This window comes from Apteryx rowi, unplaced genomic scaffold, assembly GCF_003343035.1.
Source record: "Apteryx rowi isolate R43461 unplaced genomic scaffold, aptRow1 scaffold_300, whole genome shotgun sequence".
Taxonomy (NCBI): Eukaryota; Metazoa; Chordata; class Aves; order Apterygiformes; family Apterygidae; genus Apteryx; species Apteryx rowi.
In genome coordinates this window covers 24,924-41,887 of record NW_020449420.1, presented here as the reverse complement: position 1 = coordinate 41,887, position 16,964 = coordinate 24,924, and the positions used below count along the sequence as shown (strand labels likewise).

The 16,964-nt window shown below is 39.9% G+C and overlaps 1 protein-coding gene across 1 annotated transcript in view; it reads right to left on the bottom strand.

Moving 5' to 3' along the window:
• RPS6KA2 (ribosomal protein S6 kinase A2) overlaps positions 1-14,449 on the bottom strand; it is a gene marked incomplete at its 5' end in the record, with an annotated part of 79,561 nt that extends 65,112 nt beyond the window's left edge. The window contains 6 exon segments of the mRNA XM_026069998.1: positions 551-693; positions 1,489-1,526; positions 7,797-7,903; positions 11,770-11,849; positions 12,673-12,753; positions 14,428-14,449. Of these exon segments, the coding sequence (XP_025925783.1) occupies positions 551-693; positions 1,489-1,526; positions 7,797-7,903; positions 11,770-11,849; positions 12,673-12,753; positions 14,428-14,449 (471 nt within the window).
• Between the last annotated feature and the right edge of the window lie 2,515 nt (positions 14,450-16,964).

Sequence of the window (16,964 nt, the reverse complement as noted above, 5' to 3'; positions counted from 1 at the left end):
AAGAGTCACTGATGCTGACACGAAGACGAAAGATGAATGGCAAAAGAACCACTGAGGTACAGTGAAACATTCTGAATGTCCTCCAAAATACATCATTTTCAATTATACTTTGCAGAAGAAAGAGTCAACCTTTGAGTTTCTCTAAGACAAYGTCCCTAACTTTTGAAAATTGCTATTTGAGGAACTGTTTACCAGCCGGAACCATGTTACTAACTAGACAGTCATTTGTTCTCAAATGTTTGTACTCTTCTGAGGTTGCCCTGCTAATTTCCACGGAACAGAAATATTCATGGCTTTTGATAACCAACCAAAACAACAAGCTAATAAAAGAACTGGGATAAGGAAAAGAGAAAAACTGTGGGCAAATGTTACCTCAAGTATTGTCTGCAGCAGATAGTATCCTACTGCTGATGCAGTGAAAACGATCAAGCAATTCTTAACTGTCTACTTTTCTACCAACCCTTAATTGTTGAAAGTGATACTTTTTTATCTGAGATATCTGATCTCTTCTACAGCCTCTCCTCCCAAACAAATCCAACTTCTTCATTACCATGAGTACACCAAAAGACCACCAGTCTGCACTCTGTGTGTGTCCTCGTCGGTTGACCACCTCTGGGGCCATATACTCTATTGTCCCACAGAACGAATATGCTCTCTTGTCATGGTCGATGGCTTCTTTACTCAGACCAAAATCTAAATAAATTGAAACAAACAGAAAAAGAACTTGTCAGGTTTCAAAAAAAGATGATTAACATTCTCATACATTTAAACTGTTCAAACTAAACAGAACTGGAGAAGAAGAGCACACCAGCCAATCTAAAAATCACCCTTCTGTTTGCATTCAGCTTTTGTGCACAGAAAGGCCACAGGCRTATGTGCACAGAAGCCCTGGCCAAGCAGAGTGCCTGGCTGGCAGTTGTGGCTATGTCCTGAAAGCACGTGTATTATTTTCTCCATTCATAGCTGAGGTTCTGGCCCAAAGCAGAAGTGAGAGTTTAAATAAGCAGAAATACACAGTTCAGGTTTGGCAAAGACACTGGTAATTAAGATTCTTGCTCAGGTTACGACAACACTAAAATAATAATCCCAGATGGACAACAGTGAAAAGGAGGGCTAGACAGCATCTCCAGTGCGGCAAAGAAACGTCTTCACAGGTGTCCTCTAAACAGTAGTAATTTAGAGAAATTAATCTGAAATAAGGAGTTGTACTGGAAGCATCCTACCATGCATGGTTGTAGGCAGTTAAGCCTGCAAGCTTCAAGTCAGTCAAGAGCCCAATTTTACCAACAAAACACCATCTTCTCCGCATGCTGTGCAGCACAGGGGCGCCTGACTAGTGGCCAGAGGAAAGAATGCCAATACTCAAAACTCTTCTGGCTTCTGGCTTCTTGTAAGCAAACTCTTTCCAAGAAAAAACCCAAGATGCATGGAACATACTGCAGAAAAATCAGACAGCTTGTAGAGATTAAGTTTTTGTTCCTCACATACCTGTTATCTTAATGTGGCCCTCTTCATCAAGAAGAATGCTGTAAAGTAAAAAGCAAGCATACATACATTAGGCAGATACAGAGTGTATTTAACAAACATGAATAAAACATGTTGAAGGCAGGTAAGCAAATATGCATTACTCAAATGCATGTGTAAACTCCCAGTGGGTTCTAGGCCTCCAGAAAGAAAAACAATCCTCCAAGGTCTGCCTAATCTCGTATCTGAAGCTTGCACAGGCTGTGGAAGTTGGATAAGGAGCCTTGGTTTTACTCCACAGCATGCTCAGGACGGATATATGAACTGAGCTCAGACAGAACATGGTGTTCAAAGCAAATAACTGCAGAGTATCTGCTTCTAGCAAGAGAAGGAGCTACAGGTTTTCTACTCTTCTCATAAAAATAGAGGAAAGAACATAAATAATAACAGCTTGGACTCACTGGACCTCAGATGAACTCCAAAGGCAGACATGTTCATGCTGCAGTAATAAAAGTGATCACAGAGCATAATGAGTAGTCACAGTCTAACTGCATGGACCTCAGCCCCTGCTAATTTATTCTGTCTGGAAGCATAAATGAAAATTCATCCTGGAAGCCAAATTCAAGTGTTCTCACGTTTGCCACCTGCCAACATTTTTTATTCTCACAAAGGCACTCCAACATTTCTGTGAGAAAAATGACAGTAGTTTGCAAAAAGCATTGCTAGTTTTTACGGAAACAAGAAAGAACATTGAAATGGAAAAATAATGATTTTCAGTAACTTCTGGCTAGTAATACTGATGCAGTGATTAGGGTAATGTTTCTACAGTTCTAGTCAGATTTAGTATTTTTCTCTTTCCAAACTGGCATAGCTACATTTCAGCTATTTTTATATTCCCATTCTCTTACAGAAACACTTTAATCCATTTATTAAAAAGAAAATATGACAGAAGTGAAACTAACACATTGGCATATACGCTTGTGAAAGGTTGTTYCTGGGCTGAAACATAATTGAAAAGAGATGATCTTCTGCCATTCATGTGTGTGTTTGGAACAGGCTGTTATTGTATAATTCATCAAATAAAGGCCAGCAGATGAGTCACTACTATTTGTTCAATAATTAAAGCTTTTTCTTCTCAATAAAAGCTTCTTTACATCCATTCCTTCTCCCTAGATTTCTTGAAGAGGCATAATTTTTAAGTACTAGCCATGTAACAGGCATGTTTAAATGTATTTTTGTGATTACATACCCTAAATATGAAGCTTATGCTTTGGAAGAGAACACAATAATACAGCTGGCAGTTCAGAAGTGAGAATGAATGTATGAACTCGATAGATATGGCTCTGGAAAAGTGGCAATGGGGGGCACAGTTCACAGAAATCACCCCAAACTTTTCCCCATGCCCAGGGCAAGCCACTGCGAATAACTGCTATTCAAGGGGTGTAGTATTTTCCCCAGAAATATCCATTTTATATTTCATGGATTTCCTATGCATAACGCATGCTGCATTTTTATGTATGTAATATATGGTTTTCATACTTTTACCCTTCATTAGAAGTACGGAGGCAATAGCAATGCAGCTATCAGACTGACAAAGCTGTCTTAGGTCAAGTGAACCAAAAGTATACAATAAACTTTCTCACAGATTCACATATTAAATGTTTGTATGAGGGACAAAATGATAGGATCCTGGTTTTCTATTGATGTGTATCCTGTTTCTCCTGAAACTGGGTCGCCAGTTCCCTCCTCTGTCTCCTCTTTCCCAAATACCCTTATACAGTACCCTCAGCTGCCTTTAGCTTCCCCTGCCTTCAGCTTTCCCTTGCTTAAGTACCCCTTTGGACAGCTGGGTGTCTCCACATTTGCCATCTGCCAACTCACATAACTATGCTTGTGAACTAAAAATTACATTTGATGTAAAAAGAAAATAATATCATAACAATGAGTAAAATGATAATTATTTCAGTGAATTAGCTTTGAGTGACATAGAGAAGTAAAGAACAATGTATCTGCTACTAGGTATCCAGATTACAACAAATGACATTTTTTCAGTGACTGTGGAAACAAACTTATTCTCTGATCATCCTTTCTGTCTTCTCTTTTTAGCTCTATCATTTTACAATTCCTTTTTATCTCATACTGTCACTAAAAAAAATTTATTGTGACAATAATTATTTTAGCTATGCTATGCAGGATCAGCTAATCTGAAATAAACTACTATTATTTTGGGGTAGGAAAAAAAGACCCAGAAGTTGCTAATGTGATTTAGAAGAAAAATCTTTCTTCTAAATCAATGTTTTGAAATTATAAAAAACACAAGAAGTAGACTACTTTTATAGGTTAAAGTAGGCTATAATTTCATTGAGAGAGAATCTCTTACTACTAGAGTTTTCCATATTTATCTGTTTAGTTTAAGATTTATATGTGCTTGCAGGATATTGTGGCTGTTACCTATTCTCTATTTCAACACAGTAACAAAATTTTAGCCTCAGGATGGTCTGACAAAAATCTGAACCACTTTCACTGTCCTCAGCTTAAAGGTATGTCTTGAGATGAAAAAGGCTATAAGACTCCATGTCACAGGCAGGGAAGCTAACCCAATAGCTGTGGAAGGACAAGCTCCCTGTTATATGAGAAGCTCACAGTAGAGCTAGAATTGCAACCCTTATCAGTAGTTCTTTGCTGCAACTTCAGCACAGGGCTAAAAAGTCTTCTATATCAGTTGTTGACATTATTCTACAGGGTATCTTAAATCAAGGCCATAGCAATTCTCTCTGCCATTTCTCTTTTTTTTWAAAAAAAAAATTTGAGTCATATCTTCTGGGCTTCACTTTGAACTCCAATACACTCAAATCAATGTGAAGTTCTGTCAAATCTATCCAAGCTGGAACTCTGGGGTTTTTTTGGATGATTTAAGTTTCCTTCCAAGTCAGCTCAGTTTTGCAGAAAATTCAACCCACACTTTGTGTTTTTCAGAAAATGTGGCCAAAATTTCAGGTCAGAAAGAAAATCTGAAACTTCATAAAGGAGTTTAATTTGACTGCAGGTTTTTTTATGAAAGGGTCAGATAGATAGAGTGAAGTATTAAAATGCCTTCTAAAAAGATGAAGCCTCTCACAAACTCTGCATCTTTTGTAACACGTCAGTGTTTACATGATGCCATACTATCTCACCACGCTGAAAAGTCTCATGCTAAACTCAGCTCTGATGTAGCTTCAATGACACCAGGGAAAATAAGGAAAATTTAGGGCTCTGGTTCCCAAAAAAGGACTGCTTACTTTGATGGATGATGATGGTGATTTTCCCCCCAAACTCTTTGCCCTTTACCAATTCTCAGAACTGCTTTCTTTACAGGGGGCAGCTAGGCTCCCAAAGGAACTGTCCTGGTCTACAGCATGCTCTATTAAGCAGCAGTTGTTTTGGTTTTCCTTAAAGCACTTACGACAGAAAAATATCAAGGTGGAACTTGGTACTTGGAGCTAGAAAAGACAAAAATAAATAAAAATATCTGTGCGTTCTTTGAAGGTAGAGTCACTTCGAAGTCATTCATGCCCTTAAACTACAGCATAAGAAATAACATTTGTCTCATATACTAGTTTACAAAAAGTTTCCATTTTCCTAGTCAGTAATGCCATGTTTAATGGCTTGATCATGTTCACTGTGCAAGTAACTCCACTGGTTTCAGTGTGACAGAACAGTACCTTATTCCACAAAGAATCACACTGAAACCACTAAGGCAACTCAGGGAGTAGAATTCGGCTGCAGCAATTTAAGTGAAGAAGCATCTGCATGTTCTAAGTAAGACTTAAACCAGAAAACTCAATTGCTTGCTGTTTTGAAATAAGTACAACTAATCTTATAACAGCTCCCAGAGTGTATGCTGGTTGCACTTAAAATTAATTCATAGCTTTAAATTGTTAATACTAATTTTTGCTCAGGGAATCTTAAAAAAAGATTGTGGAACTTGAAATTTTAATGGACTGAGAATTCTTTCAAATGGTCTGAACAGTGCTATTTTCTAACTAGTCTTCTTTGACATAAACAGTTCAAATGAGCTGGGCCCAGTGAACTTCATTTTAGGCTATTTAAAGAGAGACTGAAGCAATCTCAAACCTATTAGCAGATCCTTTGGGGAACTTCTGGAGAATAGGAAAAGCATTAAACAATCAAAGAAGGGCAAATGAAGTGCCTGTATTTTAACAAAGGGAAAGAAGATGATTGGGAAATTACAAACTAATTAATTTCTCTCAGATTCTGGAAACAGGTCTACAAAACAGAAGTAAACCTTGTGCTCTAATCAGACTGGTAATGCTTCTCCTGAAGATGAGTGTGRAATTTTGGATATTGTACTTCAAGGGAGATATGGATGAAGAGAAGCCAAAGGGGAGCAAGGAGACTGATCCAGTGCCTCAAAAGACTGACTGGTGAAGACCAGTGCAATAACTGGATTGCTTAGCCTAAAGGAGAGAGGGCAGAGGAAAAGGATGTGGCAGCAATCCCAAGGCTGCCACTGAGAACAGAATGAGCAACGAACAAAACTGCAATTAATTTATTGAAGTTATACCTTCTATAACTCTACAACATGCATATTTGTTGATGCTGCCTGGCAAATATGGATATAATAAAAATTCAGAACAAAATTAAAACCAAAGGGTTGCTAGCGGACAATGATGCAACAGCACATGGCAATGGYAGTTATGGTGTGACAGCTGCTTACTTCCATTTCATGTTATGTAATAAACTGRCACCTTTAATCCTCTAGTTGTTTGAGTGGGAGGATGACTTGCTGTATTTGACAAAGACTCTGGTCTTCAGTTTCAGTTGTATAAACAGACAGGAGTGGAAATTTTGGTCCTTTGTGAAAGGTCTCTAGCCCAGAAGACTGAGAGCTTTGCTTATGTCAATCTGTACAAGTTCATATACTACTACTACTACTACTACTACTGCTACTGCTACTGCTACTGCTACTATTACTATTGTAACATAAACACAAAATTGAATTTAAAGTTTAAATCACAGAGTACTATGTTGTAGACAAATAGTCTCCTCCCCTTCAACTTTTCACACCTACAAACTCCACCTTCAATTTGCTCTTGGTGTCTTATTGTGTCCAGAAGTGTGAAAGCAATAGCACTTCATTTTAAAGAAATAGCTGCACATTTTTAAATTACATGTCACAAAAGGGAAGAGACTGCTCTGCTGTTATACTTTGGAAGTGTAAACAACAGCTAAACTGACTGCTCTCAGTGGTCATCCTTTTAAAGGATTGTGACCATTTCATTAAAAAGGTTGGTAACTTTGAAATATTGCAGCACATTTATCAGAGCTGGTACATAAAAATGTAGGAAAGCACCAGGCAAATGGAACAGAATAAAAACAGTATCACATGATTCTCAGTCATATCATTGTGGGTGTCATTTAGTCTATTGAAGAACTGTAAAGAAAAAAGAGAAAGGAAAAATCTCCACTGTATCCCATTAGGAACAGCAAATAGCTGCATATATAAGCTTGAATTGTTCTTGGGAAAATATATTGGACAGTCAATAAAAGCGCTTTAAAATGCTGATTATTATGTCTCTCGTGAGCTAGTATGAACACTAGCATTCAGAGATGCTCATTTACCTTAAACAATGGCAGTAATAAAACTGCACTGTGCCAAGACGTACTTTGTTTGAGCTGGAAGTGGAGTTGCAYTGAACAGTTTATATTGCATCAACAGGAAGACCAGATTAAATAGTGCAAATCCAGAACAGTGCTACTCAAGACAAAGGCACAGAGATCAGGATCCTGCACTGAGATCATTCATTAAAATAAAGGCCATGCACACGGAGACTACATCATATTGGACTAGAGTTAAGGTATTTGGCCCTATGCTTAAATGATGTAATAGGAAGACCTGGAAACTGGGAATGCAAAGATTGGAGCTCAGTTCATACCTCAGCCTAGTGGTATAACTGAAAATAAACACAGGCAAACAGATTGCACTACCTCTGATTTGGACAGTGTAAGGTTTCCCAGTTCTTACTGGCTCACCTTGAATAATGGTGCTTGCTTACTTTTTTATTTATCACAATACCACTGCCTCAGCCACTGCCTCAACGGGCTTGTTACTTCAATGTTCCCATGCTTCACTAGGGAAAGGATACAGTACTTTACTACCTCATTAACTTTTGCATAGGGGACAAAATATACTCTTGATGTTGAAGCTCTCTCAGATACAGGAAGAAACGTAGAGTCTCCGGCACCTTTTGACTTATTAGTATGACAAGGAGCAGAAATGACCTAAAAGCTCACATATTTATGTTACAATTCACTCCTTCTCATTAACTTACTTTTCTGGTTTTAGATCCCTGTAAATAATTCCAAGACTGTGGAGGTGGTCCAAAGCCAAGGCCAGCTCAGCTAAGTAGAACTTGACATCCTCTTCTGTAAACATCACCTAGAGAGAAAGAAAAGAAGAACATGTCTATTTATTAGATAATRGTAGGCTGGCTTGCATTAAACAGACATGGGGAAGGAACTGTCTAACACAGGAATGCTGGAATGACCATCATATCAGGTTTGATTTTCCATAATTTGTCTGAGCTCACATTAACAATTCTTACCAGATTCTCCTTATAAAACAGAACCTGATCTGTCAAGTATTTCTCTCCTTTCCTTAAAGCATGCTGCTCTCATTCATCTGTTTGATCTGTTTAGATGATGTCATGTCACAATAATATAAATAAGGTTCCAACTCCTCAGCCTTTTGAAATGAATGGCAAAACTCAATACATTCAGCACAGCCCTTATTGCTTTCATGTATCTTAATTTGTGAAAAACTTGGCATTTGGTTCCCAATTTCCCACAAAATAAGATGCAGAAACCTCTCTGGGGAAGTGAGAGGCTTCTTGTTTTAGAAACTGAAACACATTTAGTTCCCAAATATGAACAGAATATACAGCACGGAGAGACTTAAGAGATTGATTTAAAACCCACTCATTGAGGGTTCAAGGAATGTCTCTCCAGTGCCTTCAGTGGCCACTGGACTCTAAGGTCATGCCCAGATTGCCAAATACATCTGCCTCAGGGAAYGATACCTGGTTTCTAGACAAGAATGAGAAGTGGCTTGCAACTACATTGCTCAGGGTTAATCCTATTCAGAGGTGGCTAGCCTCCTTCACACCATGTAGTAGATGGCCTGGGTCTCCCCTACACCCTGCATCCTGAGATACAGACAGTCTCCCCTATGATCCTGGAGTCCCAAGACACAGACTTTTGTTGATATTTTTTCAGGTCAAAATACCTGACATAGTGTGCCAGCATTCTTCAGCATGGTACTTTTGCCAGGTGACATTAGGCTCTGTGTTAAATGACCTGGGTTATCAGATGATAATGTGCGAGAGTGCCTTTTGGGATAGTATTGGAGGACTGTGCGGGAAACAAACCTGGCATGTCCTTGTCCGTAATATCTGTAAGAAGCAGGCCTTGTGCAAAAGAGTTTCTAGTGACTGTGACCTTGTTTTAGCTTTGAGAAAACAAATAGACTTGCTCTGAAAGGGAACCGGGGAATGAGTGAATACAGATTCAGTGTATATGATGAGGGACCAGGACATCAGGCTGAGTCTTAGTTATCTGAGTGCAGATATCCTAAGCAATGATGTGCTATCTAACATACAGGGCCTAATGAGATGCAAATTGATGGCAGTTGTTTCTTTTCTACAGCTGATATGGCTACCACAAACACTGAAAGCTCTGTTTTCAGTGGGAAGAAACTTCTCTAGCAGAAAAAACTCTAAGCCCAGAAAAACTGAGCTCAGATGGCAAGAAAACCCTTTAGTTAACTTTAATTATATCCCAGATGATATTAACTTCTCTTTAGCTAAAGTTCAACACATACAAAAATAACAATGCAGAAAGAGAAGCTTATATGTTGGATATACAAGCATGAATATTACATATGACAGAAATAAAATGAGTCATCTCAATAAAAATCTACATGTCATATGTAAATGTAAATATAGTAGAAACTGCACAGCTTATTTTTTAAAATTAAATCTCTACTCTTGGAAAGCAGCAGCCACAATATTTGAGTGCTTTGAGAAGCTGCAGAAGGCTGAGAACAAAAATAGAGGATTCAGAGAACAGGCAGATGTCACATAACTTAATTAAGAATATCTGTAAAGGCTAGAAGGAACAAGGATACATAAGTAACAATTTTGATTAAAAAATTAATTGATCCAGAATGTAAAAATGGCATTAGACATCAAAATAAATTTAAATTATTTATAAGGTTTAAAACAAATAATGTAGGTATGAAATGAAATCAGCAGAATCAGGGAAAATCTAATCTATACACACTTTTCCAGCTAAAGTCAGACATCTCAGAAACATAGACCAAATCTGAAATAAAGCTTTGCATGTACACATGTTGTAGTGTAAGGGATCTGACTGAAAGCCCATTGAAATCAATACAATTGGAATAAGCCCATAATTAATAATTGCAGCCTGTATGAGTTTTCCTATAATGTCTTTCCTTGTGATACCTTGGCACTAGCAGTTACAAGTTATAGGCAGACAGGATGAGTTGCAAATACTGGAAAGAGAAGTCTGTGTCAGGACTGTCAAGTTAAGAGGACCAATTCTTGATAGTATAAAGCAGAAAAATCAATGCATTGAATTGGAAAAGGCTTGGAAAAATCTGACGTTTTGAGAGAGAATGTAATCAGAGATGTTCTCTTTAAAGTCTTCTAACTGTACAGAATGTATAGCTACACTTGGTAGATGACAATGACTTTTTCTCTCTTCTCTTATGAAACCTGAGAAGTCCTTCCTCACACAGCATGCTATGTCATTGACAAAGACTGATTTCATGATAAACAGAAGAAAAATACTTTTTTTTCCTTTAATCTCTTCCCTGCTATTAAAAGTAACTGCTACCATGTACTAAGAACTTATACAAATATCGTTACTTGGCATGGAAATTACATGTTACGTTTTCTCACACTGGCAAACAGGTACTGAAGCAAGGGCTCCTGAACTGCAGCACGCACAGCAGTTAGCTATGCAAACCACTTCCAGTCTGTAGCATGTCACCGAAACAGCAATTGCTGCCACTGCTCTGAGGGCTGGGATGGGGACTTGGGAACTTATGAATTACTGTTTTCACAGCTTTTTATTCCATCAGTAACTCCCAAACTCAAGAAGCGCAAGCACAGCTTCCCCTCAAAACAGCATTTGAAACATCCCTATCATATTTTTTAAAGATGTTATGTTAGGTGCTTCCTGGCACCTTCTGTCTCAGCAGTCTACAAAGAGACCAAGAGCTGAGGGGCTTTATGTTGGTGACACCAGATAGTGACCCCCTGGGCACAGACAAGGCTCCAGGAGCATAAATGCCTCCCCAGGGCTTCTGTCCTGGGGGCAGCAGGGCTGCCTCTGCGAGCACCACCCATACCACCTAGAAGACTCTCTGAAGCAAAATTCAGGAAGCTGCACTGCTAGAAGCAACGCAGACAGCTGACTCTGAAGAGGTATTTGAAGAAGCAGGTGAGTGGTAAATGAACCTAGAAAACCCGCTGCTGCCCCTCTCTACTGGCATTAGTGAAACTTGAGTTTGGATTGCTTCCTGACTTCCTTTTTTGCCAGCAACAGCATCTCCCCGAAGGCAGAAGTTACAGAGGACAGGGGACAGATTGGAGGCAAAGGATGTGTCGAAAGCAGCAGCTGTCCCTGAGCAAGCAGGGAAGAGAGCAGGTGAGCTGCTGTGACAGCCCAGCTGCGAGCCCCTGGGGCAGCGTGTGGCCTCCGATGCGCTCCAGCAGCTGCCACAGGAGACAGAGCTCCTTCTGCCCGCTTGCCGGGTCATGCCCTGGCCAGCCTGCGGGCTTGCTGCACCCAGAGCCTGGGGCAGCCTCCGACCTATGGCCACCTCTGCTTTCTGCTGCCAGCAGTTGTGGTTTTAGAACAGTTCTGTGCTCATGTCACAGGCAAAATGTCTTGGGGATGGATTTCTCAGACTATTTCTCATCATAGCCAACATATATTTTGCGAGCAATGAGTCTGGGGCTATTTTGCTGTGGGAATGACTTAGTAAATGGTGCAGTTTTCTACAGCCATGATGCTTACGTGCTATCCATTGTGTTACTTATGGTATAATTCAATTATAATTATTAAGAACCCACCTAAAGATGCAAGATGATATAGCTCTATTACATATATATAGCAGAACTATTCCCAAGGCCCTTTGCCACTCCCACCAACTTCATCTGAGTTCTGAAAATCCAGGATAGTTGTTCATTTCTAAAGTAAAATCTATCAGCTTACCTCTTTGGAGAGTCTTGTGAAAAGGTCCCCTCCCCGCAGGAAATCTAGTATTAGATACAATTTTCCCTCTGTTTGAAATGCTGCATTAGAAAAGGATGGAGATGTTTGAAGTTTGAATCAAGATAAAGTCTCCAAAGAACGAATCTTGTTAACTAACTGTGTGTTGTTCATGCTACCAGCTCTCCTGTCATTTCAGCGCTTTACTTAGAGAGGAGAAAAATTTAACTTCTCTACACAATTAAGCAAACTAGCTTAGACTATGGGGGAAAAATGGTATCATTTGAGAGACAAAGATGTATTATTAATATATTCTTTTCCATTGTAAGCACCTCTGAATTATTGTTGCTTTCCACTGTGCCAGATATCAGGAGAAACTGAGGGCTAGGCACAGAGAGAAGCTCCACGATCTGTGTGAGGGGAGAGCTCGCATTATCCGAAACATCCCCAGAAGACCCTTTACACTAATAATGGGGCTCCTCAGGAACTCAGGCAGCTGGTTAGGCTGAAGGAAGCAACTCTACCAAGACATCTAATTCACACAGACAAATTCAAGCTGATGCTGATTATTAAAATTAGGTTTTATTTAGATTCTCTGGTTTCCTAAATGATTCTTGACAGTGGGTGAGGGGGTTAGCAGATGTATATTCACCAGCTTTCCCACTATCCCACCAGCACAATATATAACATTATATTGAATGTATTTTGACAGAAGAATAGCTAAGACCTACTTATACTGAAATCCTCCTTTAGCATAATTGAAGTATTTCACACAGGTAACCTCTATGATTTTGTTAAAGATAGAGTCAGATGCAGGCAGGGGGTATCTGTATGAAAGTATAACACATCTAGTTACAATTCCCCAACCAATTTAAGCACAAACATGACATATTTTATTATAGTTACCATAATGAAGCTTGACTATGAAAGGATGATTCACTTCTGCCAAAATATCTCTCTCCATTTTTGATCGTACCCGATCCCGAACTACAAAGAAAGAACAATAAGAACAGCAACATATTAAGAAGCAGCATGGTCCACTGGATACAATACTGGAACGAGGCTCCAGTGATTTGGATTCTACTTTTCTGCTGACAGCTTGTGGTGCAACCTTTGGCAAATCATATCACTCTCTAGGGTCCCCTTTCTTTGTCTTGTCTATGTAAAGAGTAAGTCTTCAGGAAGGGACTATGTCTTCCTCTGTTTGTAGAGACCAGCCCTTACTAAAAGCACTACAGTATTACAAGAAACAGGAAAATGATTATGGTTTGCAAAAGACAATGTTAATGCGAAAAGTAAAACTATATAAAATTAATATCTCATTTAAGATTAAACAGAATTTACCAGTTCCAGAGCCTGTCAGGTTAACCCTGTGTAAACTAACTTATCATATTGTGCTGATGCCAGCAGTATGGATGACTCGCTGAGTATCACTCTCTGGAAGTGTTTTAAATTAAGTAATTCAAGCTTCCAATAAACCCCCCAAACAATCAGTAAAAAAGGAAAAGCAGTGGCTGTGTTAAAAATAATATAAGAACGATTTTCATGTGTAGAGATAAATTACTGTGGGACAGCAGTGAGAAAAATACTTTTTGTGGTTCAGAGGAACGGAGAGGAATAGAAAAAATAATTACAGAGGTGAGCTGAGTACAAACTAATCAAAACTGAGGCTGAAGATTTCATAGCAAATACATTTAACAGAATGTTCAGATATTGAGAAGGATTCAAGTTCCCAATTTTTCAGCTCTTGATCTTACAGATACATTTTTTACTAAATCACAGTTTAACCTATTTTACAATGAAAGTACTGAAATTTTCTTCATTCTCTGCATTACACAATGTCAATACGTTTTTCAACTGCAAACATCCACAAGGAATGTTATGAGACTATTTTACGTGGTAACGCCTGAGATCTTACTGAGATTCTGTCATCGCCTGCATGTGTTGTGGATCTGCTGAGAAGCTGAGTACTCTGAGCACCCAAGCAATGAACATACCACAATGAAATCACATATTTTGTCACTGCACTACGAAAATTGATGCACAGAAATAGGACCAAAACAGCTGATCTGAAAACTTTAAATAGGAGTGGAGAGAYACTTGGATTTCTAGCTATTTTAATACTTTATTTAGGTCAATAGTGATGCAAGCCTTACTAGCTTACTCAACCTAAGCCATCTCTTAAGATAAAAAGCAAAACAAAGATAAAGGGAATCTAGAAGGATCTCAGTCTTATTCCATGAGTAAAAATCACACAGCATACACTCACAAAATGCTTAAATTTTGTAGAGGCAGAGTATTTCTCATGCTGTAGATCCAGACTGTTGTGACAGGCAGAGATGTTCCCAGGCAGGAATTCTTGGTGGAGAGGTGGGCATCGCTAAACACTCTGTGTGGGATATTCCTAGTAAGCTTGGTTAGATAGCCTAATACAAGTGCTTCTCTGCAGCCAGATTTACAAAATGTGAGGCCCCATGTACCACAAAATCCACAGGAGATTTTGTACACCAGCTAGGTAGTTTACCATGCACAGCTGGATAACAGTATAAATCACTCTGCAAGGGCAAAGAACAGCTCTTCTATGCAACTCACACCATCATTCATTTACCTGTACTATCCAGCACTTGACTATAAGACTGCATGGCCATATATTTTGTTTACCTCACACGCTGGCTCTCAGTAGCAGTCGTTATTCAAGAGACAGTCCAGTGTCAGCAACGAAGCTGGTATCTGTCTGTCTGTAATGCAAAAGTGTGCTTGCACTGCACTGGTGGGAGAACAGGCTGGCAAAAGGGCAGGTTCCTCCATACCAGAATCATTTCAACCTCTAAAGCGTGTCAGAGCACAGTCTGCTGAAGCTATATGTGCCCTGTGCCCTGCTCCCAAGAGCATACTGCCCCGCAGCTGGCCTCACGGCTTCCCTCCCCTACCTTGAGGCCACCAACCCATGTGTAAGGGGAGCAAGGGACACACACAACCGCCAGCCCTGCCCACTTCCATCCCCAGCCAGGCGGACACCTGAAGGACAGGACGGCCTTGGTAAAGCACTGCCAGGCTTCTGCTGTACAGCTGAGGCCAAGACATCTGAGGGCAATAGTGAAAGGCAGGGTTTATTTCTCCAGGATGGCACCCCTAACCAGGGGCAAAGGGTTCAGTAATTCAGCTGGGTCTGGCTTGTAGAGGGTTCCAACATGATTTAAAACAGTGTTTTCTTGGACTGCAGGTTTGGTCATCCTTTTTATTCTCTATTAGACAATGTTTGCTTTAAAGCTGATTTTGAGGCTTGGTCAGTCACCACTGGCACAGCACAGCACATGTGCTGAAAGACCACCTGTGCCAATCCTCCCATGTCCCACCCGACACAGCCAACTCAGATATTACACATAAGTGGCTCAGGTTGGTGGTTAGAGGCTGTGGACCTGTCAGGTTGCAATATCACCCTCCTTCCCACATGCAGACAGCGTGCCAGGAGGCAGAGCAACATTAAAGAAAATGCTATGTCACAGCAAAAGATACCGTGCTCTTTCTGCAGGTCATGTCCTGATAATCTCTCTGACCCTAGTCTCCTCCAAAGCTGCTCTAATCATCACTTTCATAGCGACTGCCAAAAGAGACAACAAAACTGTAATCAGGGCTACACCTTGACACATGAGTTGGCGACCTGCCCTCCTCATCTTCCAACATCCAGTTCTGCCTGCTGTAAATGCTTTGAGGGCAGAAGTCATATAGGCATAGATTTTTATGGCATCCTACCACCACAGAATCTATGAATCATGTTCTGTAGGAAAGCAAATCCATTCCCTTTCTCCCGCTGTCCTTCTCTTACCCTGTTCTTTTCATATGCCTGAGCCATGCCTGTTTTTAAACTCCAAAATAGCGTCCCTAAACATATCTACCTGCTTGCACAAGCTTACGTACCACAGGACACTGTCAGTGTGTTATTTTACCATATGCTGTGCATCCATTGTCRTGATATTTAATAACCATGCAAGGTTGAAGGCAGCACAAGACACTCTCCCCTTCTCCTTTGTGGCTTACTATTGATTCTGTTATAAAAGCAGGAAAGATTTTTTTTTGCTTGTTCTATATATATAGGAATTTCTCTGCTCCTGCTCCCATTTACATTTTGGGGATTGGGGCATTTGGGTCTGATATCTATCAGCAAAGGCTTTAAGAAGAGGTGGCATTTGAACATAACGTTTCAACAGCATGCAGCTCTGGCTCAGTCTCTGTCATCTTTCAGGTACAACATGTAGGAGAATGTTCTCTCTTCTGTACTATAGAGATTTCTTCCAGTATTCAGTGGTCCAAGGCTGTTCCACTTAGGGCATCTCCCTTCTAGTTCCTACATCCTGGCTGTCAGGTAATTAGATTAATTTGCTCGAGAATGATAAAATAGTTCCAGCTCCTTAGTCAAACTGCTGAACCCTGGCTATGCAGCGCCTCCTGAAGCAGTAAGAGGAGAGATGGACAGGGTCTGAATAGCTGCCTCAATGTCAAGGATGATAAGGCCTGAACATTACAGATATCTACTTCTGCGCAGGTGATCAAACTTGCATGTCTTTATTTAAACCTTATTGGGGGAACAGTTAATGTGTATCACCATGAATTTCCAAATGGAATTCATTTCACTGGAAATTCATTTCTGATTCATTTCATTTCCATTCCAATTCATTTATTTCCATTCAATTCATTTGGAATTCATTTCCAAAATGACTGGATCTCTGAAAAGAATCTATTTGTATGGATTCCTTTATGAGTGAATCCCTTTTCTTTTTCAAAGAACCATAAAATAGCACTGGAGCTGAGCTGGGGAAGAAGCCTCAGGGAAGATGACAGGATGGCACCATTTAGCATGCTCTCGCCACACAGCTAGGATCTCCCCCTGGGTATACGTATTTGGTTCAGGTTGTGGAACATCCTGTCTGAGTTCGCTACTTCTACCCATTTCTTGCAATGACGGGGATGTCCATCAAAGACACAGATGAAAGCTCAAATAATGCAGCTGCCCCTTCTTCATTTTGCCATTTGCAGGGGTCTCAGTAAGGCACTCAGAGTGGGGAGTGCAGAAGACTTTGGTGGATAATGCTTCTGGCAAAGCCAGGTGTATACCTATATGCATAAAACGCTCATTGGAAATAGTGCTCATCTGTTGAACTCTCACTGACACAAAAGTTCTTGCCCTTTCTCCCCAGTAG